The following is a 25,983-nucleotide window of genomic DNA, read 5'->3' as shown; positions in this document are numbered from 1 at the left end:
CTTCTACATCAGTCTATAACAAGACAAGGGAAATCATCATAAGAAGCCAATCTCTCTCGCTAGGCCTATGTTTCACATGTTTAAATTTGGCATGTGGCTTGGCACGCACACTGCCTATTTCCCCTGCTTTTGGTTTTCCCTACATAGCCAGAAGTGGGAAAAAAAAGTTGCCACTCATTTTTCCATAAAGATCAACTAAATGTTACCAGGGAAGTGACTAATCTGCAGTATGTGAATCTCAAAAGTTTCCCGGAATAAGTATTTTGCATCCCTTATGGCATACTAAAAGACAGATGAACAGAGTAAGTCACATCACAGACAAAAATAATGTTAAAAACTTAGGATTTTCTTCACTCTCATATAAAATGAAACTAATTAAAAACCCCTGTGCTTAAATCCCATTTGTTAAGATTATTCTGCATAGGGAGCAAGAGTTGATCAGCTGAGGAAAAGTCACTTTGCCGGATGACAGTCTATAAAAAACTAATTTACCACTCCAAAACTCAGTGTGGTTCCTCATATCTGGTTAACAGCCATCAAGTCAATCCTAACAGGTTTCTATCTGTCACACAAGTACACAGAGCACTCCACAGCGATGCAAGTTCTTACCTGTAAAAGCAGAGTGTCCTTGAGGGACAACTCTTCAAGTTTTAGTGCAGTCAGAATTATTTCAAGCCCTTTGATGTGATCTATTACATTGGAAGTTAACGTCTGTAGTTCGGTAACATAGTCCAGAAAGTGTGTAAATACAGGTGGCTAGAAAAACAAATACATCCTTTTAATTTATAAACACATGTTAATGCCTCTTCAAATGACTATTCTGTATTACAACTCACTTTGTAACACCTACCTCATTTTACTCCTCCCCCACAACATTGCTAAGCTTAAACCTACCTACCCAGAGAAACGCTACTAGTTAACTACCTTACTGTAACACATTCAGGAAGGAAGGCCTGTGATAATTTAAGCTGTATTTTTAATTAAAAAGCTCTCGTGATGTCAGAGATGTGGCACACTTGTTATTTGATTTTAAACAGAAAAGGAATTTTAAAAAAATCAGTAAACTATTTAAACTCTTAACCTACATCAGACTCTACAAGGCAAAAAGTTTATGCAAAACAGTTAATGTCATCTATCCTGATTTTTCTTTCACTGTAAATTACTGGATTGAGGGATGGGGGTAGAAGAGAAAAAGGTATGTTGTCTACCATAGCTACACTGCTTTCTTTTTTTTTCTTCTTCTTTTTTTGCAGGTTGGATTTAAAAGGTCGGAGGACACTGTCACAGTAACTTGATACCCACAGGGTGATGGAGATCGTCTGGAAAAAGAGGTACATGTATGTTACGAGTTGCATTTACTTTAGAAACTGGCTTCTAAACTTATTTTACCGTACCTAGTGAAAAGACTCAGAGTAGTTAGAGTGGTTAGAATACACAAGAGCTCCACTTTCATGACTGACTGACACCAAAGAACTTCCCCTGTGTTAAGTCCCAACATTTCTACTCTAAAGTACTCCAAAATTTCCATTTTCCAACAAAGAAAATAATACCTCAACAAAGAAGACTAAGTTTTCTAACAGGTTTGGCTGAGTTTTCAAGGTGCCATCTCTGACTTCAATCAAGTCACCTTTACATTTATTGAACAAGTCTGAAAAGAAAAAAGAGAAGCCTTATTCAGGACATGCAGATCAACTTAAATGCTCATTTTCTGTGCAGCACGCATCTCAGTGCAGTTATCAGTCCTCTGGTAGCTTTGCACGGATAGTGATAAATTTGGCCAAAGCCTCTCAAGAAGGTCTGGCTGTAAAGTTTCCTCTAAACTGTATTTCATTACAAATGGTGTCTCCACACCACGCTTGGACCAAGTACCAGGGAGACAACAGTTGCTACGACTAAGCTGTAAGGTAATGAAGTGACAGAGCGTAATGACATCTCTGGCATGCAACAACTTCACGATCAAACAAGCCACGGGGATGCTCAGCCTTGCTTTCAAGCACATTTCAAGAGGGTCTGCAGATGCATTAACGCGTTTTTACGTATTTGCAGCACTCTCAGGACCTTTTAACACGAAGCAGTAACTACCACTACTTATTCTTGGGTTACTACTTACCTGTTAGTCGTTCTATTAAAGACTTGAAACTATTCCCTATCCTCTCCTGGATTTCTGCTGAATCTTCTGAAAGAAAATAAAAACAAATAAGTGAATAAAAGTAGTTCTAAACTACAAGTTCTGTATTTTCTGCTTTCAGAAAACCAAGAGGCATTTAAATGTAATTTAGTGTTAGCAGTGAAAAGCCAATGCAACTGCTTTCAAAGAATATCTTATATCAACATACACTGTACAAAAATGAAGAGTCCGATAAAACATTAAATTAAGGTGTCATCTCCAAGGTAAGTGTCATTCAAAAATTAACACGCAAGTAACAGTTTGGGTCCACATGATCCAATGCCTAGCAGTTTTCAAACCAAGCGGAGACATATCACACCCTCCCACCACACATCGTGACAATCTGGTTACACCCCTGCCCCTCAAACACTTACCTAAGCCATTGGTATCTAGTTCATAAATATCACTAACAAGATAAAACAAGCTAGTCTGGCATTGACAGCTGCCATTACTGAAGAAGCCAGCCATTCGGGTAGGAGGAGGGCCAAGGACAGGATACTAGGCAAGAAGCAAAGAAAAAGATAAAGGTGTTGCAGCTTTTCCTTATCCAGAACACAGTGTTTGCCTCTGGCACATCTCTGTCAGATTCATACACTACAAACTCAGGGTCAGTTAAGTGCATTCTGCAGCCTGCTGGACGTTACCAGATGCATTCAGTTTCTCTGCTTGCATTCACGTTCATTTAATATTTGAGGATAGCTTTTTCCTTAATGGGTACCTGAATTTTTTGTTCTAGAAACTTCTTCCCTGAATCCACTGCCGCTTCCAGCTGCTGAAGCAGAGATCGAATTGTATCAATCTTGGATGAGACGCCGTTCTCTGCAGTCTTTTCAGAGTTCTTTGGTTGAATAGTGTGACTAAGAGTTGGGAGTCCGCTTACTAGCCTTAAAGTTAAAGACCGGATTCGCAACCACATGGTTTCTTCTTCCAGTGAGAGTTTCCTATGTTCTTCAGAAATGTCCCTAGAGAAAGGCACCAAACGTTTTCAGGAAAATGCAAAGTTTGCACTCAGGTACAAAAGCCTATCCCAAAGTTACTGAATAATGCATTAAGAGGAAGAAGTGGTCAGAAATTCAGAAAATTGTATTAATATGTAAAAAGGCAGCACTGCTAGAAGCGATGAATGAATGTTAAGTTTGCAGTTAGCCAGCCTAGAGAACATTTAAGTATGGGTGTTGCCCTGAAAGGACCTCTTTCACCATATGCTGTAGGAAAAGGTGCAAGACTGCAGCTGAGAGTATTTCTACTCACCTGTCTTTTGGATCCCAGTTAAACAAGACTGTCAGGTCTCTGTTGTCACGCAAATCTTTCCACGGAATGTCATCCTCTTCTGGACTCAGGCTCATGGACTTTATACTTTCTTCTAAACTGGTTGATCTGGTAAGGGCAAGTAACACGAAATCAAACATCTGATCACCGGAAACAAAAATAACAGCTAGCAGACCGCATTCTCTCCACTGAGAGAATCTCAACTCTTCAGATGTCAGCAATATTACTTACACACCGTACAGAGAAGGATGCTCAAGGAGACAGCAACTAAGAGAGCAGCTTTCACTTTCTGCCAAAGAGCCGCAAGCACAACTTACTACGGTCTCATCTGGCCAACGTTTACTTATGCATCAATCTTCATTTTTCCCTGTGCAAGGTATTACACTCACTGCTGCTGTACTTACATATTTGCTTCAAGTAAGAGGTCTAACAACATCCGTTCTGTGCGAACTTGCGCAAAGTGAAGGGAGGAATTCAGCCGGTTTCTAAATGCAATGAACTCCGGGATCTTCTCAAACGCGCCGTACTTGTAGGCTTGAATGATGTATTCTGAGGTCTACAAGAAAACACACACCAGCTCTGTATTAGTTACTTCTATAAATTCAAGACAAGAGTTTAACAAGGTCACTGCCAAGAAATTGCATTTCTGTGGCTTTCATTAACCCCGAGGTACAGAATCTGGAGATATTCAGACCCTGGGAGAAGCCTGTAGTTTTGCTGCTTTAATTTAATAATGCTCAGCCACTCCACTAGGTAGTCTTATTTGGTAACCAGACCAACACTGAACAAGATCAGGTTCCTGTAGCCACAAACTGAAAGATACTTATAGATGGGGAAGGATGATTTTAGAAGGCTCTTTTATTTTTTATTTTTTAAAGAAAGATGCATTTTTCAAATCACTTTTTCATTTTAAGAAGTACTTTCAGACAAAGTAAATACATCCCAGATTTCCTGGAATTGACTTGGATGTGCATCACACATTACCACAACACAGATTAAAAAAATTACTCACACATTTTTTTGTTTCTTTTTTTTATTAGATTTTTAATACAATATCACAAAATAACATCACAAAGCACATACATATTACAATACAGTCTAAGCACCAAAGGAAACTATCAGGGTCCGTAAGATAGATTGCTTCCCTTCTGATGAAATGCAGCTATACAAGGCACGCAACTAATATTTCACATACGTCCAAGCAATCTCCAGAAGGAGATTTATGTGATGAAGGAGCCCCAAACAAGCACCATATTTCAACGAAAATTTCTAACCGCAAAGACAGAGTGAACAATTTATGCTCCCAGTCAAGACAGATGGCTGTCTTTTTAAATCAGAATTACTCCACAGGTGAGGAATTCTGGCAAATCAAATATTTTCTTCTGAATATGACTATGGAATGCACCGAAGATGAGAGGCACCAAAAAGACCCCTGGATAATGGAAATCTGTACTGTACTAGCAGACTCAACCTGTCAGAAAGGCTCACAGACTAGAAGCCAGCACTCACAAATAAAAACCACCTTTTTTTTTTCCTCCCTCCAAAATACAAGATGTCCTCTAGGTAGCTCTGTCTTTTTCCTAAGCAATTTGGTTACTTGTACTGTATGAAAAAAATATGCCAAATATTCAGCAACATACCCTCTGATATACAGCCTTGCAGAGTTCATTGTCAGGCTACGGGATTGCGCTATGGTAGCTAATTCAACTGCATCGACGTGGTTTTTAAATCCCCATAGGACACGTTGGTGCTCTGTTTGCCTGCAGTATCTGGAGAAATTAAAGACGGACGGACACAAGAAAATTAGAGAGATTACTTGTGATTCTGCATATTTAAAGGAGGACTATCTTGAGAAGGATGAAATTGCCTTTTTAGCATCGGCCAAATATAGCAATACCATCTTCTCTCTCCTCCCTGTCCTTGGCATCCTCTCCCAGAGCAGGAATATTATGTCAGGATTGCACAGCAGCTTAGATGGCTGCTACTTATGGGACCCACTCTTAAACAGGATTCACTTCAGACTGTTAAGTTCACCAAGTCAGAAGGAAAACCTACTTATCCAAAGCAATCACTTTGAATCAGTAGCTATATTTTTTTTATATCAGATTTGTTCACACCCCATCCTTCCTGTTCTAAGCAGAGCCCCATGCACAGAACACAAGGGACACGCTCTCTACCTTGTAGCAGACATTCCAGCTAGCATGAACACCCGAGAGAGGGGCAGGCAGCAGCCGAACTCAGGTAAGAAGGTAACCTTGAAAGGACAGTCCTCTGTTAACACTGCAGTTAGATACTGTTACGGGACTTGAATGGGAAGCTGATTATCAGGACCCTGAGCGTGAAGTGGCAACCCCAGCAGAACCCCTGGAGCACGGAAACTGGTGGCATATTCTGACCTTGTGATACCAGAGACATCTTACGGTACAGACCCTGTTTCTTCCTCTCCATTCTTGACACGCCATCATCTTAGATGAGCAGTGCCCTGCACTGAGCATTCTCCTCCTGAAATTTGTACCTCATGGTTGTTTTTACGGACACTTGCTATTTGCAAACGAACATGGCTTTTGATGAGTTTCCCACTAAAAAGATGATTCTGAATTCTGGAACCGTCCAGAACACGAGAGATTTGACTCCTCAAGAACAACAATGGCTCACAGTCCTCCGGTTGCAATACTGTCTCCAAGAAGAGACACGACACGAGTGGATTCCAGAGACGCATCCCTGTTGTGTAGCATGAAGCATTACATCATGCTTATTGCGTCATTTTCCCTGCTCTTGCAATTTCGGCCTTTTAAGGTGTGGTAGCGAGGCAGGTCGAACAATTCAGGCACCGCTTTTTCAGCGTTTCTCAGTTGTTTGTTGAGTAGCATTTTCCTGGCGACAGCACTCGGCACGTGGCTCGGTGGGTCTCTCAGCGTACGTATGCTGAGCTGCTGGAGTCAGCCAGCTTGTGCTCCGCTAGCATCTTCAGCATTCATGCCAAAAAGAATAACCTTCTTCTACTTCAGTCAGAGGGTTTTCCCCGGAGAGATGATTTCTTGCTGCTTTACAACACTGCGTTCCCAAGCAGACAAATCACATCTGGTAGTTTTTTCAGTTCACTTTTTTTTCACCTGGCACACTGCAGTGAAACATTTTATTTGGACAGTTGGTTCCAGGTATGCTTTTCGTTAAAAAGTCACTCGGTGGATGTTAAATGAGACTGAACAAGTCACTCCTCGTTAAAAAAAAAAAGCTGCCAGTACCAACAACAGACATTTAGGAGAAAGCTGGTTGGATCCAGAGCTTCACTCCAGCACAACACATCGCACCCAGGAACCCCGAGAATCTTAGCAAGTAGAATCAGTGCTTAAACAATCAGCAAGTGAGGGAAGCAGACGAGAGCAAGCTCCAACCTCATGATCCATGTGCGTCCCCTTCCCTACAGTGAAATTTGTGTCAGACAGGTCACAGTAACTCAGCAGCTACCTTTCAGGCACCGGTAAATGGCAACTGGTAATTTGTACCTAGGAATAACCCGGGCTGCAGCAGCACAAGGATACTGTTCTGAGGGATTACTGCCTAAGCATCTTTAGGCATCTTTACTATTCAGTACAGACAGCTCCTGTATGTTATCTACTGCTGGGATGGTGCAAAAGCAAGTTGTACGACCAGTGGCTAAGCTGCCTGCAAAGGCTCTGTAGCTGGAAGAGTTACAATTAGATCACACCTTTGTTTCTTACAACATAAACTGAATATTTTCTTCACCTACCTCTCACAGAGGATCAGACTGTATAACATAAATACAGGGACATATTCCCACTCCTCAGAACGGGACTGCCTTGCAAGGTTTAGGGAGGTGGACTAGCATTGTGCATGTAGTTCCCTACCGCTGTTCTGGACTACAGCTGGTTCTATTTGCCTGATGCATTTCCATTGAGATTTCAGAAATGAGTTATTTCATTGTTCCCCTACCCAGCCCGTTTTTCATAATTCCATGGGAATGCTGAAACAGAATTGATTTTTCTTGTCAGTGTAGCTCACAGTGTTCTTTTCAAGCAAGACTAATGACAAGCACAGCTACTAAGCAGCAAGCTACGAGTATGACAGATGCTTCGCTCATGGCACGCATCTTAGGAAGCACCTGATCTCCTGGAGGAATTCAGCTACTCTCCTCCCTTGTCTCCTCCATTCCAGTACCAAGGTTCTCATTCAAGACCACTTTCTTTTAATCCACACCACTTTCTGGGGGCAAATTGAACAAAGCAGGTCGCTCCCGTTAGTACAAGACCAGGCTTTGCAATTTGATCCTACCACTTGAAAATAATGCAGTTAGTTGTCGGTTCAAAAGTCAGTTTTTCTCCTCTGAAATTCTCCCACTTCGTTCCTTGCACTTTTACTACGTTTTATGACGGTGTGCGTTGCCCACACCGCTGCGTGCCCAGGACAGTCATCCCTAAGACATTCTGCTTCAGTGAGTGCGATACAAAGGACTCGCACGTATGCCATCAACGTCCTGACCCACCATCCCCGAGGCTGCTGTACGACTTTCCAAAGTCCTGCTGTCATAGGACTTCTGGCACTTATTTACCACATTACATTTCACTTACTTTCTTAAATCACAATCCATTCATTTAGAAGTAATCATGCCTTTTTTTTTTGAGAAGCGTTCAAAAAAAAACTCCAAAAAACTCCATCAAACAGTAAATTACAAATTCTTGCAAAAACACGAAGTTGCATGAACTATTCCTGTGTTACTACTCACTACAGTTCTGTAAGCCCTTACATAGGACACAGGCTTCTGTTAAGGCATTCTCAACATAACCGCTCTGTTACAAGGATGCAGAAGTTTCATTCAACTTACATCTTTCTGGTTGGAGTGGAAAAACCTGAGTGCAAAATTGCAGGATTGGGATGCAGCAGCGTAATGGCCCAGCGACTCTGCATAGCGTGTCAGAAGATAGCTGCAACACAACACAACGCAAGTCAAACATCAGCACACGTGCTGGGGAATCCTTAATTTCAAATCCAGCTCTCAGAGACCTGCAGCCTACTTCAGCTTTATTGAAGACTCCGGAGACTTAACAGGGGAGCATTCACAACATTCGTGTTAGGATTTAAGCTTTTAACAGTAAAGAAAGGAATTTATTTTTTCCTAACACAAACAAAAAAGACTTCCTCCATCCAGCTTAAGTGAGCACGAACTTTATTTATTTAGACACTAACCAAGGCAAGGACATTTGGTGTGTTTGCTTTAACTAGCACTCCCACACTTTGCTGAGCAATGACACAAGCAGGAACACCTAGCTACAACTCACATCAAGATATACACATTTCACAAGTTTCAGACAGTTTAGTTAATATTCTCAAGATCCAGAACTGACCAAAATCACCCAGGAAAGATACTCCACTAGAGGCGGACCACACCATAGCAGATGTGTCTCACATAATTCCAGAATATTTTACAGAACACTGTGAAAATCTGCTAACTTTCAGCAGCATAGACAACAGAAGATCTCAGGACTTGTTAGTGGAAATGACCACCACCAATTATTCTCAGTATATACTACCCACCCGATGGTGTCGTGCTGTATGTGTTTTGCATCAAGGCTGGAGTAGAGCTCCGCAACAGGTTCAAATGCACCAAGCCTGCAGTAGATTCGAATTAGCAGCAATTTAAACTGAGCATTAGAAGGACTATGAGATAACCCTTCTTCTAAGAAAGTGAGGCACTGCCACACAGCTGTTTCTTCACCTGGTGACAAAGATAAAACACATGCAGGTATGATCAGGGAGGAACACTTAACGCTGACAGCACAATTCACCTTGGCATCAAAGCTTCTTTTCCTCATTTTACATTTCTCTCAGCATTTAAACATGGGGATGACATTCATCTGTCATGTTGCTGCCCTTAAAACGTAGCACCCACCCCAGCATCATAGCTGTTCTCTGAAAGAAAGGTGAAGTAACTCTGCACAGGGAATAGCCAGCTCAAATCTGCAGAGCACAACCCTCACATGCTGGGGACAGACTCTGGAATTAACGGGCAGAGCAGATGTGGCATCTAGGAATACTGAAGACAGAGCAGCACATCCCAGCAAACGTCCAGAAGCCAGGGATCCAGTAGACAAAGTATGTCAGGGAGGGAAAGAAATACTCTCAAAACATCTCCGGTATCAGAAGGGAGTTGTCAGCATAACTCGTGCAAAGGGACAGAAAAAAAAACAGTATCTACGTGGGAAACTCAGAACAAACTCCTGGGGACAGCACTGAGCTGCAGGAGTCAGCAGCAAAGCTCTGCCAGGACCTACACAAATTAATCAAAAAAATTCCTTTAGAGGTCAGTGATATTAAGCTCAAATGCCAGCCGAACAAAGAAGCTCCTGAAATACCTCAGAGTGAAAAAAAATACAGAAAGCTACAGGACTAACAAGGCACGCCAGGTACACGCCGGCCACAGGGACCCAAGTCTCCCTACCACAACCACCCCAGGTAGCATTAAGCAATTTTACAAACGTACCTTCCTCTAGCCACAGATCAAGCAGCAGGTGAACTGCAAGCAGACAGTAATAATCTGAAAACTGCAACTCAGTTTTCAAACATGTTTTCCCTAAAAAGAAAAACAAAAGTCACCCTGAGTTGCATAGTTAAAATATTTGTCACTACAGTGCTGTCAGCTGTTTCTCACGTTGCCAGCATTATCAAGTGACACAGCCATCTGGCAGATGATAACCACTGCTTAATTTCTAAAGAAAACTCCAGATTTTATAACTGAAACAGCTGTACACATGCTATATCTCTTCATACATTTTTTCCAATTCATTCTGCTTGAAATGCGAAAGCAGCACATTTTTTTGTCTCCCATTGTAGCTCTTTTGTTCTTGGATTCAAACTCCAGATAGAAGCACTGAAAGAAAACAGCTCTTCAAACAAACTGTTATTTTTTCTGGTAATGATGAAATTTCTGCTCATGACTTTGAAAAATAATTCTGGCCACCTCATATGTTGACACTTGATGGAACAAGAAAGGACTTTGACAACTGCAAGATTTAAAAATAAATATTAACGCCTATATTTTTGTCCTACATACACCAGTGATAAAACCTGGCTTTGCTTAAAGGCACACGCAACTTTGCAAGCATACAAATGGACCATCTGAGCTACACAGGAATGCCTCATTTACTTTACAATTGAAAAGAAAGAAAATTAAAAGGAAATATATTTATTCAAGTACACCAAGGTTGTAGCCAGAAAGGAGGGAACACAGTATTATCTAGCTGCACGACGGCTGCTATACACCAGCGATACAGGCCAGAGCTTGTGTTGTTCTGTTCCCCTGGAAAAACTGAATTTTTACTCACAAAGAGTTGCGAGTGAACTGCAACCACTAGTTTCAAGATTTTTTCCTCACCGAACTCCAATCCATGGCGGTATCTTAACATCAACTCCCGGACCGCAGTCAGCTTTTCCTTCTTATCCATGGCGTGATAGATCCCGAGCAACCTGGTGAGCTGCACCACACACAAGTGCTGCTGGAGGGCTTTGATATCAGCTGGCAGCGCGACTTCGCTCTCTGCTGTTGCTGACAGGGGGATTACTTCCAGCAATTGACTGATGAACTGAAAGAGAAACACAGTTGTTAAATTCTGCAGGGCCTCTGGGACTGCATGAACAGAAGACGACATTTCCTCCCTCGAACCAAGAAAAGAAATGAGGTGGAAGTGTGGGTATAAACCCTGACATCACACTGACGTCAGTGGTTTTCTGGGGGCCTGCGTGGAGGAGGTGACGAGCACCTTAGGGTTTTGCTTAACAGCCTAGTGAGCTTCATCAAGCAGAGGGGGGAAAAAAAAACTCAGGAAAGTTTCCAATACATTGACACACAGGGATCTCAAGCACTTGTTAACGCTCACACTAATAACCTACGCAATTAAAAGAATTAGTTACCAAAAGGCTTTACAGCACGCTTACAGGAAATGGTGGTTGTGCACTAGCTATATTTTCTCTCAACTCTGAAGCAATGCAGTGCGCCCAGTGAAGTCATCATCTTTGATTAATGACTTTTTCAAATTAAGTTGTAAGAAAAGCAGCCTCTTGTTTACAACTTTATTTAATGGGAGACAGCAGACTTCTCGCAACAACGAGAAGTGAGCAGTTTTTTTTTTCCTTGCTTTAAAATTCAGTCGTGTTTACAGACTTCAAAATGAGTTAAAGCCAATGAATTCAGCCTTACTACATTTGGTCTTGAAACACAAGAACTGCAAATACATGCTCTGGGGAAAACGAAAATAAAGCAAAACATTCATGACATCTAGGTAGAAGCAACAGATGGCCATGCACAAAAATTCTAGTTTTCCCATAGATTTTGATGAAGATTTTGTTGAAAATATTTTCAGTTTGAGATTTTACTGAGGTGGGCAAGGGCAAGCAAATCACTACATTGCATACCTCAGTTCATGTCTCCAGAAATTCAAGACTGATATTATGGCAATTATTTTTGGAGTATCTGCATATTGGCCCAGCAAGATCACCACATCCTCAGCTACTGAACTGTAACTTTGTTAAGAACTCTTAAAAAAACCAAATAACACTCGTTCAATGCTTCCAGACTCACAGGTTACCTTGCAATGGTACCCCCACTTCCAGAACTGTGAATTAATTATACTACTGACCGCATCTGTTGCCAGTGGGGTAAGAACACACCTTCTGACTTAAAATATCAACAGAAACACATACAGGCCAAGGCCATCTTTCTCCTTATTAGTAAGGCTGTACGAAGAGCTTACATTACCAGTCAAAAAAATATTTTAATAAGCTATGAAAACCAACAACACTCTCTGCACTTTGTTTACAAACATTTTATCAACAGCTGTCTAGCCTTAGCCAGCACTACTTTTTATACAATAGCTTAGAGAAACAATGGGAAGAGTGACGGGATTTCCAGCTGCTGAAGTCATTAAACGAGCTGCTCATGACCCTGCACAAACAGGCTTTTCAATTAAAGGGAGCTCGTTTCAGAAAGATTCTGGGTAAGTTGCAATAGGTCCCTTGGTCTCCCCTTGATCAGCATCAGTGTGCCAATTCTTCAGCACCGCAGCAGAACCAAGCAAGACACTTAAGTAGCACCCTACCTGCATCGATAAGAAAGTAGATCTTTCCAATTCAATATACAACTTTAACAGGAAAAGCATGGCGTTGGTAGGAAGGGAAAGGAGAAGGATGCTTTGTGTAACAGCAAATACATCTCTCCTATTCGCTATTCCAAACAGACCCAAATTCAGCTTTTCTCTATCTCTTAATATGACCCAGAGGTGTCTCAAGAGAAAGGTGCAAGAGGGCAAACAAGTGCTGCAGTTCCTGCCACCATCTTAGTCTTTACTTACTTTCGTGTATTGGCTGGATGGGAGGAGATCCACAAATACTTTGAGATCAGTAAAACAGCAGGGTTTGTCCCCGAATTTTTTGAAGTATTGGAACATTAGTTCTTCCGGATCACCTAGGAAAAAGGCCAGTTCATCTTTTTAACATGCTCCATTAAAAGCTGAACCTATGAAATCACTGTGACAAATCTTTAACTCATTTTTTCTTTGAGATCACAAACTGAGTTACAGAACAAATAGCTGCACTACTGTGGATTTTAACCAGAGGCTCAATGTCTTTGATAACCAAGGAGAGAGAGACAAAATCCTAAGAGTTTCATTCAAGCTACTTTGGCCGATAAGAGCTCAGCATAACGGACATGCATACAGTGTCTCTGCTTATCTCGTTAGTTATTTTTGGATGGAAATGCAGAAGGAACCAGTAAGCACAGATGTTGCTGTAATCATACTCTCTCCTTCACCGACTCCTTAACTGCAGTTTTTAAATGCAAGTTGTTAAGAAAACAAATCCTGGTGTTATCGGGAAAAAAAAAAGAAAGAACACCCAGAGATTATTACAGCTAAACAGCATGACTTTTTACAAAAGCAGTGCATCAGGAATGCACTTTTCATCAAAACGTAATGGATCTTACGCTCTTAAAATCCAATAGATCCTTTTAAATGTTTCCCTGATTGCTTTCACAAGCCTGTAGTAGTCTGAACTACCTTCCTTTCTTCAAGCCTTGTCTTCTAATGCTTTCAAAATTCTTTACATATTGAAAGCAGCACAGAGATTTTAATACCACGTTGCTGAATTAAATTCACACTGAATACAAAGAGCTTGTTTTGAGTTCTCCCCCAAAGATTAATTTATCATCCAGTTAGTGGCTCTTACCTAGTTTATATTCATCATTACAACCTCTGCAACGCAAACGTCTAATCAGCTCCAGTTTAGCTAAATATGGTCCCCGAAGTGGCCGAGCGCTCTTGGATTCTTCTGTTATCCTCTCTTCTATAAATTTCACAGCTTGCTCTATAGAATAGTGTACCTCTCCTTCCAAAGACCTGCGCAATTACAGAAACAAAAGATTCCTTGATTTTTTTTCCCATTCCTAGGGCACTGAAAACACGTGCTCAGCATATTCCCAGAACACTCTTAAGGAAATCTGGCATGATGGATTCTCTAATTCAATCACCGTGAAAAATACGAACTGGAAGAGCTCTACAGCATACAAACCACTTTATACAGCTGTTTCCAACAGACTATTGCCAGCCTCCAAAATAAAACAGGGAGAAGACATCATTTGGAGCCTGACACCAGGAAGTCACCCAAAGACGGGGACAACACTATACTCAGTACATGAAGGCAAGAAGTCCTCTGTATCACAAAGGAAAAACAAATCCACTGCAGAACTGTTAACTTACTGTTCTTCTTCCAGCGGAGGTGCCCAGGATTCATCTATGAGTTGAAACACTGAATCAAAGTAACTTATATAGAACTGCCAATCATCTGAGCTGAAACAAAAAGCACGCACAGAACAAAAAGTTTAGGGAACTGCCAAAACAGTAATTCACTTCTAAAACTGCATTCCTTGCAAAAACTGAATTTAAGGAATAGCATACTTGTATTACAGAACACACAAGTGTACCAAGAATCATTTCTCCTTTAAAAGGTCTCACAACTGAGAAGAATGCCATTATTCGGAGTTTCTTGAAATGTATTAAAGGAGACAATTTCCATAAAGAATTGAGACAAGTTACAAATTCTCAGCTTAATATTTACATTCCAACCAGAGGACTCAGCTCATGAATATCTCCACAAAATGCTAAACCGTAAGTTTCACCTCCCTGTGTTCAGAACAATTCCAGAGTACAGAACAGGAGATGTCACGTACAAAGAGGTAAAGCTGCAAATAAAATGTCCTTATACTAACTAATTCTACTCATTGTCAGTGTGGCGAGATGGTTTCTCCCCTTACTACTTTCAAGTGTCCTAAAAAACAGACTCTTATTTTCCTCCAGTTCTGCCTTCTGCAAGTATATCTATCAAACATAAGTACCAAGAACAACTTCTCTGGAAGAAACATTTTGCTGTCTCTTTGGACAGTGGATACAGGACCTCCTAATCTTCAAGGCTCTGTATTTAACTTGTAGTTAAGCTTAGGACGTAGCTAAATACAAAGACCAAACGACAAATCTCTCCTGACAGTTCCAAGAGACAGATTTGGTCTATTAGCATGCTCTCTTCTGATGCATCTGTTCAAAGCATTGCATGCATTTCCCAAGATAAAGTCTGGCCAAGTGAGAGAAACGAAGTACCAGAAAATTAGACACAAATGCAGTTGTTCTCCTCTCCCACCATAAAAAAAAAAAGAGCTGGACAGCCAGCACAGCCTTCAGAAATAAGAAGGGAAACACAGGATTTTTGCATGAACATGTCGCTGAACTCAGCCTTCAGTCAAAGAGAAGCAACTACGCTACCGACACAGACTCCCCCTGCGACCTTCACCACTGTCCTTTAGCATTCTCTTTTGTTGCCTTCTTCCTCAGGCTTTGGAGTGTAAATGTTTGGAAATGCTTTGAGAACCTGATATTCTTCTGCTTTAACAACCATTTATAAGAACCACTAAACAACGCAATTCACAGCCAGCCGGGATTTTTCCTTCAGCTCTCTCAGTAGGATTGCAAAATCATCATCTCACTTTTTCAGCAGCAGCCTTCTCGACAGCGCGTTGCACTCTGGCCACCTACACAGCTTCTTGTACATTGCCATACACTTGTTTTCGCGGCTTTGGAGCTCACTTGTTAACTTCTCTAAATTAAAAACAGAAGGGCAAATTTAATTAATCAATGCATTTCCTTCTCTACGTTCTGAATAAAGCATCTTCTTACAGCCAAGGACACAAAGCAGTAATGCAACAGAAGAAAGGCCCTCAGACTAAGGCCAGGTTTCCTATGGGAATCTTCACATCCCAATTCCTTAAAACTTCAAAAGCATTTTAATCACCAGAAAGAAAGAGTCCATAAAAACGTAGGATAAAATTCATCACTGAATATAACGCTTAGGTACCATAAGCAGTTCGGTAAAAGCAAACTGCACAAGATCACCTCCAGAGTTTGCTTCAATGTTTGAAACTGCTGCTGAGAGTCAGGCTTGCTTACAGCTTTTTTGTAGCCAGCGGACAAACCCGAAGCAAAAGAGAACTACTGTTCCACCACACAACTGTGATAATTAATTGACAGAAAAAGTTACCTCCTAGTTTTCCTCTCACAACATCTAAGGCTTCCTGATACTTCTCCAAACGTTCCAGAATCATGTAGTAAAGTTCGACCTTAAAAGAAAGCTCAGGATGCAATGAAATTTGCCAGTAAAACAAATACAGGTATGCCAAGAAATAAAGTGACTCTTGTTACTGTCATTAGGAGATAGCAAGGACTGCAAAGCTATCTTTAGCATCCCAGAGGGTGGAGCACTCAGGAATTTAGGTCTTTTTTCCATTCTCAGTCCTAAAGTTTCTCTTGGGGCCTCCCAGGGAGCAAAAACAAGTACTTCATCTGTCAAATCAAATGCCAAAAAAATTCCTTGGCCACACTCTTACGCATCTCTCCCAGCCCTCTGCTCTGTTTTCCTTCTGTCCCACCACATTCACATTACTTCCAGAACACTACTGATTATCATCTCAGAGAATTGTTAAAATAATCAGCTTCCTTTAACGCTGCATTCCTTGTCTCAGTAACATTCAAGTCAAGCTGAAAATATCTGCAAGCCTTACTTCAGCCTCAGCTTCGATCTTATCTTCTTTCACCATTTTTTCCACCATTCTTTCAGCTAGTGGCAAAAACATCGTCTTCGAGAGGTTTTCATCCTGCGCTGAAATAGACTAAAGAGGGGAAGAATTACTGTAACAGTTCCAACTGCCCCACTAGAAGAGGAAAGAAGGTAAATCAGATGCTTTAACCCCATACCCCCAACCCACGCCTTCAGAACAACCATCTACAACGTGCAGGGAGCAACCCTGCTCTCTCTGCCTTAAACAAGCATCCTGAAACCCTCGCTCTCGATTACATTGTATAGAGAATCCAGACAAGCAAGATGCCCAGCAAATAACATGTAGCACGAACATGCTTCTATTTTCCATGGTATGGTATTTTAGAGAATGTAACTAATGCCTCTGTGCTTATTTTTTTATTTTTTTTTTTTGCTTGGCCAACACATTGTCAGCACATTCAAGCAGCAGTCGCCCAACCTAACAGCAGCACAGCTGAGCTGCTGTTCCTGCACGCTTTCTGCAGCCTGAAAGATGTGCTACGTCCAGAACTCCTAGAACCTTTATAGCCTAGTGACAGAGAAGAGCAGTTCTACGGGGGTACAGATGCTATTCGTTACCTTCCTAACTTAAGAGACAGTAGGGTACCAGTCCAGATAAGAGAAGAACTCAGATTGTATAACCATGTTTATACAGACCCATTAAGCTGCATTAAAAAAACACTGCATTTGTTTTTGACCATTTCAGTAATGTGGTTTCAGGAGGGTTCCATCCTCCCAGCATCACACAGAAATGGTTAAAACAGACATTTTACTTAAAATATCTCTATATTTTCACTCAAAGCGTTTCTATGTTTGCACTATACCTGCAGTGAAAGTCAAACTCATTTGCAACGCTGTACATACCTGCATGATCAGGCTCATCACAGACCAAAAATAGTAAGGATTTTTGGGTACAATCTTATAAAGTGCCATTCCAGCCTGAAAAATAGAAGATGGAATAATTAATCCTAAACCACATCTGTTTATGAACTCTCATGACAGACAACGCAAGTTAAGCAGCAATGACGGCAAGAAATAACTCAGAATTAGCAGCTAGAGCAGAGGATTTTTATTAACCCATAAGCCCTTCCAATACCTAACTTACTGCTGAGGAAGAAAGAAGGTGAAACCATTTCAAAGATCAAATACTTCGTGCAAGTCTGACAAGGAACAGCAGTGAGCATGTGCACGTCTGACTGCCTGAACAGATGACAGCTTTAATTAGAAATGGTAACTGCATCAGGAAGCCAAAGACTTATTCTTTAAGAGCAAGGGAGATGTTTCCAGCGTGGATTGTCACTAGCACGCTCGGTTACTGCTAAAAGGCACGCTAAAAATCACACGCCTTCCTCAGGTAATCAACTGCCCTTCACTCATTTCAGACACACACATACAACGAGATACCGGAGATACGAGGTGACCTGTACAGGCAGAGCAGCACTTACACGAAGGTCACGCTGAAAGCCTGGCTGCATCAAAGCAGAACTAAAGTATTCCAGATTTTCTAGCCTAGCATAGAAACAGTTGTTCTGGCGTTTCTCTCACAGATTTCCAGTGTCTGTATAGAATGACAGACAATGCTTTTTCCCCAACAAAATTAATTGTAAGAAATTATACATAATAGTATACTATTCCTTCCGTAGGACTTCTCTGCTCATTTTCTGACTGTATTCTCAGTTTGCACTTCCCATTATTTTCAGCTGAAATACCCCAGAACACAGGCAACTGAGGGTTATTTTCACTCTCCAATCAGTTAGCATCCCTGTGCTACATCCCTTACCACAGCTAAAGCAAGGCTCTGGTGATATTCAGTCTTACACAGCCTAGTGCTGATATACCAGTGATCTCAGGTTCCTAGGAAATTCTGAACCTTAAAATATAAGGAAAGGAAAGCGCATGTTCTGCTTGAAGCTAATAAAGCCTTTAAAATAGAATATACGGACAGGAATACCTACAATTAGTTTTTAATCAGAAAAAAATCACAGTATAATTTGCTCAGATTTTTGGAAACACTCCCCCCACCCCCCAAACACATTATTAGTATTAGGTTTGCTATAACCAACATATATAAAGTTCTTATTTGAGCTACTATAACTCAGGCTGATCAGTAAAAGAGTATTTAAAGCCTACACATAATAACAAACTGAAACAAGCAAAAAATTGAGACCAAAACTAACTTCATACAGTCATTTATCACAGCATCTCTGAAAATTTCTGGTTACGGATAAGCGGACTATCAGATATAATGTAGCTCCACTTGGAGAGGAGCTGGAATATGCTTTAAATTAACCTTGACTTTTTGGATATTCAGCTACACAATATATGTCAAGCAGGAAGAACCTTGGCAAATTTCACTTACATCAATAACTTTGTCCCTGTCTATAGCTTGATCTCAAGCAGCATTCTTAGAATGGAGAACACCACTACTGCTCAATATATCCTTTTAGGTATTTAAACCACTCTTGCACAAAAATTCAAGTCACCTTAACACAGTGGGAGCAACAGGAAGTTTAGGAGTCATTTACTTGGCTCTGTGCTTTTTTATACAGAAGAGTGAGCGCACATGCTCTGAAAAGAATCTTCCATTTATAGGCATTCTCCAGGCACCTAATTCGGAAGGGCTGAAAACAAAGCTAACCAGTACGACAACGTTCTGCCAGCTGAGACGGTGTACTTAAAGAAAGCACTTTTAAGTTTCTCTTCACTGAGTTATGACCTACACAAGCCTACTTTTATGTAGGATCTCAGAGGCAAAAGCACGGGCAAGATAGTTCTTCCTACACAGGGTAGCAAATTAAGGAAGAAATCAAGTTTGAAAACATGGATCAGGCTATCTCGCTAGATCTTCTTGTACCTACTCCCTAACTCCTTCATAACACGCTGCCTCATAGGTAACTACCGTACTGTGCAACCCGAATTGACAAAAACCTCCCATCCCCAAATCGTCAGCATATCCTGCCAGTTCAGATATGCACGCGAAAGGCACAATTATCACACCTCTTGTGAGGAAAAGGAAGCGTTTGTCTTCATGTAATCTTTTCCCTAAGATAACGGCTTTCTCAGCCCTTCCGTAAAAACCAGCAGACTAACTCCTGCACCAGCTCAGCCTTAGCTTTCTGGATGATTACGTGCAACTTGAAGAGGCCTTACCAGTATGATAAAGACTTCAAGTGACACCTCAGAACAACCAGAACACAAATCGTTGATCGTACCTGTTGCATCTTCTTGTATTCTCCAACCCTGGCATAGGCCATGAAGAGATGAGAGTGATACTCTTCGCTGTTGGGGACCTTCTTCACAGCTGCCTCATACAGTTTAGTCACCAGCTCCGCTAAACCAAAACCACAGGTTTGAGTTGAGACACATTTGGGATTAAATTTAAAGCACGGCTACCTAAAATTAGCATCAGTGATACTCTGAAGAGTAATCTAATTATGCTCATCGACCACAGAAATTGTACTCTCTCCCGGAAGACCCCATGCACTACAAACAGGGGAAGTGCTCAAAGAAACAAAAATAGTTTAACAGCAACAACTGATCAGAAATACTTCTAAGTCTTGCCTTAAGCAAGTTTATCTATTTTGGACCATTAAACTGAATCAAGACTTCCAGTCCTGGCAGAACGATGCCTCCACGTGAATTACGTATCAAAACACAAAGCATTTTCAGAGCCTAATATCCAATTATTTACTCTTATCACAGGTTCGTCCACGTTAGTCATATCCTGTTCTTTCTCAACTGCCTGTTTTAATACCTTTAACAAGTGAAATACTTCACACCATACTTCTTAACAATAGGCCTATCATGACACAATACTTATGATACTATGACATGTAAAACTTTAAGAAAAAACAGAAGGATGAAAAACAATCACATCTCAGTGTAGTATTAAAAACCAAAATACAGTTTGTCTTTCACTGTTTTCACATGGTTTACATATCACTGACGTACATATGTAAGATATCTAATTTCAATTTTCTTACATGACCAGAAGTGGAAGTACTTAACCACTTTTCCCTTTCTGAGTTATAAACCTTGAAGTTAAAGACCTGAGCTTAATGTTTAAGCGAGCTGCTTAGAATCACAGGAAGGCTTCTGACATTTTCTAGGTTGTCTCTATTTTGAAGTCACAGCACACAAAAATTTTGTAGTGTTTAAAACATAACACTTTAACTACACAGAAAGAAATAGAGTAGAAGGGCATAAGCAGTTGCTATACATCAAAAAATGGTTGCAGATTGATACAACACATCTATTTCTCCAAAAGCTGTTTCACCCCGTTGTTATTTGCTCCAGTGATTCAACAGTAAACATTGCTACCACCACCAAGACCCGCAAGAAGCTGCCAGAAACAACAACTGTTTACAGATGCAGATAAGCAGCATGTGAGCTCTGGCTTCTCTCAGAAGAAGACATGCAATTTTACTCAGTCATCCACAATTTACTATTTTAAAATAACATACTGCTATGAGGATCTGCATTCAAAAAGATAACAGAGTCAAACGAGAGGCCAGGATTTCCCTTCTGTTACACAGCTTCTCAGGACCTGGACCCCTCAACTACAGCCTAACAGCATTAAGCACACTCCAAATCATAGCCTGCAGGATTTGTCATCTCTATGACATATAATGACAAAAAATTATAACAGGCATCATTTACATCCCCTGAACCTCTTAATAATACGCCCATACTTGAACTCCGGATTTTGCACATTTCTCAAAAAACTGTGGGTCACATATACTTTAGAAAAATGTAAATAACTACGATTTTTAAAGAAAGGCAAAGGAAAAAGCTTACGTCTATGCATTTCCCGGTAAAGAATTGTTAGTGCTTGCAAGGAATTGTCATCTGTGGGCTCAAGTGCTGCTACTTCTTGTGCCAGAGCATACGCTTCATCCTGCTTGCCAGTTCTCTGCAAGCCAATTGCCTTTAGAACCTATTGATACAACACAGAGACAGCTGTTAAAAACACAGTTGGCAGTTACCAGTGAAAATCCTCTCATTCCTCATGAGGAGAGGGTTTGCCCAAGCACCTAATTACTTCTACAGAACTCAAGTTTTTATGGAGCTTCTAATCCATATGGCTGCAGAGGAAAATTTCCAAATGCAAGCTGCATCAAAGTGTGGCTTTGCATTTCTTAACACGCGTGCAGGCCACTAAGGCATCAGCTGCGACTCAGATTTTCCTACCTGCAGGCTGAAAACTGACCAGTCCTGCCAATTTTCATTTTTTTTTTTCTTCTAATAACTGCCCAGAGACAAGTGACAGAAATGAGATTCAGGTCAATGACACTCACTTCAGCTTGGGAAGCTTCGAAAATGTAGAAGTGGTATGAACTGCAGAGGAAAATCCACAGGGAAAAGAGAAAGGTAGAAAGATACTCAAACGTTCAGGAAAGCGAGGAACCAAACTCCTTTCCCTTCAGCAGGGGCACAAGGAGGGCAGCAACCAAGACAGAAGAGCGGATGCCTCAGAAACCTCCTTGCTAGGATTCACTAAGGAATACTCCTTCCGAGTGAAAGCTTTGCTCCAAACTACTGCAAAGAAGCACCTCAACCTCATGTCTAAGAGAGGCATTTTTAAGGCACAGCTCATCTGCCCTGCTTGCTTGCAGAGGCTCTGGCAGGGCTCTAGACAATCAGCATGGGTGTAGCCAGGTTCACCAGTCATCAGGGGCACCTCCCTAGGAGGATCTGTATGACTTTTCAAACACAAAATTGAGAGAATTCTGTGTTCCTGAGGGTTCGGAATGCATTGTGGTCTCTAGAAGCTCACAGGCAGTGCAAGAAAAGCCCAGCGAAACGCTCCAGGTCTCAAACCACACTCAGCGAACACCAATCCCGCTTACCTTGGCGCAGTGAAGATCCTTGTGTTTTTTGAGCAGTTTATCTGCTTGCTGGATTGCCATTTTATTATTGCCATTATCAAGATAATCTGCGTAAGAAGAACATACACAGAATTACAACAGACCACCGGACCGTTCGGGGAGTCTACCTCTAACTTTATCGCAGGGTACGTGCTGTCAGGCCGGCAGTGCAAAACCCATTTTCCTTGCACAATTACTACTAAGCCAAACATTCAGGAAACATGTCACTTTGTAGCCCGAGTATTCATCTCTAGTCATTCACACAAACAAGCTTTTGTAATTACTCCACGTAGCTCATTACACCAACAAAAGAGCTGTACAATATAACGAGTTGTGCTGCAATAGCTCTTCACTAGCGAGGGAGCTTATGCTCTTTGCTTCAGTAAAAGTAGAAATTAATTCGGTGTGCCTTTGGGAGACTCTGCATGACTTCTAACACACAGCAGGTTAGGAATCACACACTCGCAGTCTATCAAAGTGCTGTGAGAAGACCTACTCGTCCACATGGCCTGTGTTTCAGCAGAACGAGTCTGTCCCCTAACAGAGGATCACCGTGCTTTAACCAGAGAAGTTTTAAAACCAAAAAAGTGGAGTGAGGACATCCCACTACCCAGTAATGCTTCAGCTGTAGAAAAGCTCTGCCTCAGGACCGCTTCCTTCTTCTTTCAGCTTTGTATTATAAATTTCAGCTCCATCTACAACGTGTTATCATGTTTCAGACAATGACAAACCAGCAATTTTAGATTAGAACATGTACCCTCCGTGCTTCCCCTCCTTCCAAAATTCATATGTACCAACCTAAACCTTCAGAAAAGCTGAGCTGCACCTGACATGCCAACAGGGACGGGTCTGCTCACGCTGTTCTGGCCTCTCCCCGACAGGTTATGAGCAGAGATAATGCTAGACCATTGAAGTTACATCACACACCTTTTTTCTTCAAGACTGTGGTTCTTATGAGAGAGCTCTCACTAAGTCAAGAGGCGGCCTTTAGTAATGCCTTGGTATATTGTACGAAACGTGCATCTACCCTAATGAGATTTACATATCCAGCAGCTTTAACATTTGCTTCCATAGCCAAGCGGTACAAATTTGAAGTAGAGCTAATTGGACTCCTGAGACCATCCAGACAAAACCTCAAATGAGGCAGCCTGCCCGCACTAACCAAGAGAAAATGTTGATGTATAAAATATACAGATGGTTTGAAACCCTAATGTTCTGCCTTCACACGGGTTAGTTGGCCATTTTAACTTACTGAAGCCTGTGCGTCACCTTTTAACATTAAAAGGTAAGCACAGACTTCTCAGTGAGAAAGTTTTAAAAACTCTGCAGCAGAGCATCCCGGTGATCCCTCCATACACAGGCAGAGATGTCTTGCTTTAAGGATCTGTGTTGCATGGCTCACTTACACACAAATTACCCACCAGTCTCCGTTGCCTGTCTTGGAGTTGTCTAACAACGAGCTGAACCGATAAGATCTCTGCTTTAGGTCTTCTGAAGTAAATCAAATAAACCACAAACCTCTCTAAACTGCAGCAGAATAAAAAGACTGTGTTTTGCTAACAACAAGTAACTTTGTTGGAAGCCAAAATAGCTGGCAACTTCCAAAGAAATTCAAAGTAAAGGAAAATATTTAAGTCCACATTGGTTGCAGGTCTGTAGGTGGATACGTTCGATGGTTGCAAACGCAACACATGAACCTCCAGGTGAAAGCAGACAAATTAAGATGAAAGATAAACATACCTGTCAAGGAACCCCAAGCAATCAAGGCACAAGGCGCAACCTTAAAAGCGCTTTTTAAAGTAAAGAATCAGACTTTTAACCTCATGCCGTATATCTCCGGTTTACGACTTTTGTGAAATCACGTATGAATGATTCCAACCTGAATTCCAACCCTACGGTGCACTTAATGCTTTCCAGACCTAGGAGAAAGCACTTCTAAAGCTCCCTCAGTAAAACCCACGCTCTGTGAAGTCAATATAGTGAAATATATCTCAACATCGTCTGCTTTAATCTCAGTTAAATTTAACACGATTTTAAGAACATTTCAGACGTTGCCGTATTTATTAGCGTGCAATTCCTTGTGTAATCACAGAACGTACAAGAAAGTTAGGGAAAAAAACGTTAAATACACTGCACAACTGCAATCATAATCACGCAACAAACTTAAAAACAACAATTTTGTTTGACTAAAAGTGCAATCATACAGCCTTCCTTGATTTCACTGGGACCCAACACAGATGTGAATCTAAACTGAAAGGTTCTGACTGCGAGAACAGTGCCGGGCAGCAAAGGACGGTCCCAAAGCACGCTCACCCCAAATCAAGCGCAGCTCTCCGCATTTTTATAGGGAGAGTTTTCTTCCGATACTGGGGGGGGAAGAACATTTTCTGAAATCTCTATCCATTCTTGTATTTTTGAAGGAATGACACCGTAGCCTGGGGAATTGTTTTTTCTTTTCTTTCCCTGCATTTGCATAAACAGAAACTTGCCCACGATTCCTTAAGCAATCCCAACTGCCTGCAACAACCTCGGGAATATCCAGGGACGGCTTCGCACAAGAGGTTTCCTAACAATACCGTCTCCTTGCAGCTACCTCACCCCCGTCTTCAAATTCATTTTTGCAGTAATATAGATAGCCCCGTGCCGCTACACCCCAACGCACAACCTCAACGCATCTGCCCGGCTGTGTCTGAAGGAAGAATTAATTTCCAGCTGCCGAAGCAGCCCGATGCGCCAGGACGGAGCTCGGGCCCCGCTCACCGCCCGCTCCCCCCTCAGCGGGAGGCGAAAGGACCGGGGTCCCCCCCAACAAAGCGGTGAGACCCAGCCCTGCCCCGCAGCGAGCCGGGACCCCCGCTGCAAGCCCCCCAAACCCCCCCCGGGGGAGCCGCGACCCTCCCCGGCAGCCGCGGCCGTCCCCGGGCCGCGGGGCTCCGCCGAGCGGGGCGGCGGGGAAGGGAAGGGAAGAGAAGAGAAGGGGCTGCCCGGGGGCCCCGCCGGCTGCCCCGCGAGGCCTCCTCGCAAGGCCGGGAGCCGCCGGGGGAAGGGGCGGCGGGGGCCGTACCGTAGATGGGCCGCAGGCGCCGGTCGTTGGGGTCCTGCACATGGCCCCGCGCCGCCATGATGAGAGCGCAGAACCGCAGTGCGCAGCCGCCGCGCCGGGCCGGGGGCGGGGGGAAGGGGCCGGGCCGGGCCCCGAGGGCTGCCCGCGCGCAGCGCCGCCACACGGCGGCTCCTCAGGGGGCTGCCGAGCCGCCGGGGGTGCCTCGGCCTTCCCTTCCCGTCCGTTCCCTTCCCTTCCCTGCCGCCAGCACGCCTGGGCAGAGGCAGGTGGCTCCCCCGGGACCGCCCTGGCGTGCCCCCTGCAGCCTCCCGCTCTCCGTTGCCTGTGGGTTTTTTTGCCCCGCTTTGTTTTTTTTTGGTTTTTTTTTTTTTTTCGGTCGCAAAATTGCCGTGCCCTTTGGTTTTGGGGCGTGTAGGTAGGGCTCGTGGAGGCTGCCCGGTGACCTGAGTGAAAATTCACCCGGACTGCGC

General features: G+C 42.3%; 1 protein-coding gene across 1 annotated transcript in view; it reads right to left on the bottom strand.

Annotated features, from left to right (window-relative positions):
- Nucleotides 1-25,665, bottom strand: part of NAA25 (N-alpha-acetyltransferase 25, NatB auxiliary subunit) — a 30,230-nt gene extending 4,565 nt beyond the window's left edge. The window contains exons 1-23 of the mRNA XM_048073893.2: nucleotides 25,514-25,665; nucleotides 22,432-22,517; nucleotides 21,380-21,518; nucleotides 19,795-19,913; nucleotides 17,447-17,521; nucleotides 16,548-16,655; nucleotides 16,028-16,106; nucleotides 15,477-15,588; nucleotides 14,200-14,289; nucleotides 13,670-13,839; nucleotides 12,799-12,911; nucleotides 10,827-11,034; nucleotides 9,936-10,025; nucleotides 8,990-9,170; nucleotides 8,280-8,379; nucleotides 3,841-3,992; nucleotides 3,419-3,544; nucleotides 2,886-3,129; nucleotides 2,542-2,665; nucleotides 2,111-2,176; nucleotides 1,551-1,648; nucleotides 1,209-1,319; nucleotides 610-756 (exon numbers count right to left, since the gene is read on the bottom strand). Of these exons, the coding sequence (XP_047929850.2) occupies nucleotides 610-756; nucleotides 1,209-1,319; nucleotides 1,551-1,648; nucleotides 2,111-2,176; nucleotides 2,542-2,665; nucleotides 2,886-3,129; nucleotides 3,419-3,544; nucleotides 3,841-3,992; nucleotides 8,280-8,379; nucleotides 8,990-9,170; nucleotides 9,936-10,025; nucleotides 10,827-11,034; nucleotides 12,799-12,911; nucleotides 13,670-13,839; nucleotides 14,200-14,289; nucleotides 15,477-15,588; nucleotides 16,028-16,106; nucleotides 16,548-16,655; nucleotides 17,447-17,521; nucleotides 19,795-19,913; nucleotides 21,380-21,518; nucleotides 22,432-22,517; nucleotides 25,514-25,571 (2,796 nt within the window). The 5' untranslated portion in view covers nucleotides 25,572-25,665. The remainder of the gene's footprint in view (nucleotides 1-609; nucleotides 757-1,208; nucleotides 1,320-1,550; nucleotides 1,649-2,110; nucleotides 2,177-2,541; nucleotides 2,666-2,885; nucleotides 3,130-3,418; nucleotides 3,545-3,840; nucleotides 3,993-8,279; nucleotides 8,380-8,989; nucleotides 9,171-9,935; nucleotides 10,026-10,826; nucleotides 11,035-12,798; nucleotides 12,912-13,669; nucleotides 13,840-14,199; nucleotides 14,290-15,476; nucleotides 15,589-16,027; nucleotides 16,107-16,547; nucleotides 16,656-17,446; nucleotides 17,522-19,794; nucleotides 19,914-21,379; nucleotides 21,519-22,431; nucleotides 22,518-25,513) is intronic.
- Nucleotides 25,666-25,983: the final 318 nt, after the last annotated feature.

This window comes from Anser cygnoides, chromosome 17 (genome assembly GCF_040182565.1).
Source record: "Anser cygnoides isolate HZ-2024a breed goose chromosome 17, Taihu_goose_T2T_genome, whole genome shotgun sequence".
Classification (NCBI taxonomy): Eukaryota; Metazoa; Chordata; class Aves; order Anseriformes; family Anatidae; genus Anser; species Anser cygnoides.
Note: the sequence above shows the minus strand (reverse complement) of the source record. Positions and strands in the feature narration are given on the sequence as shown.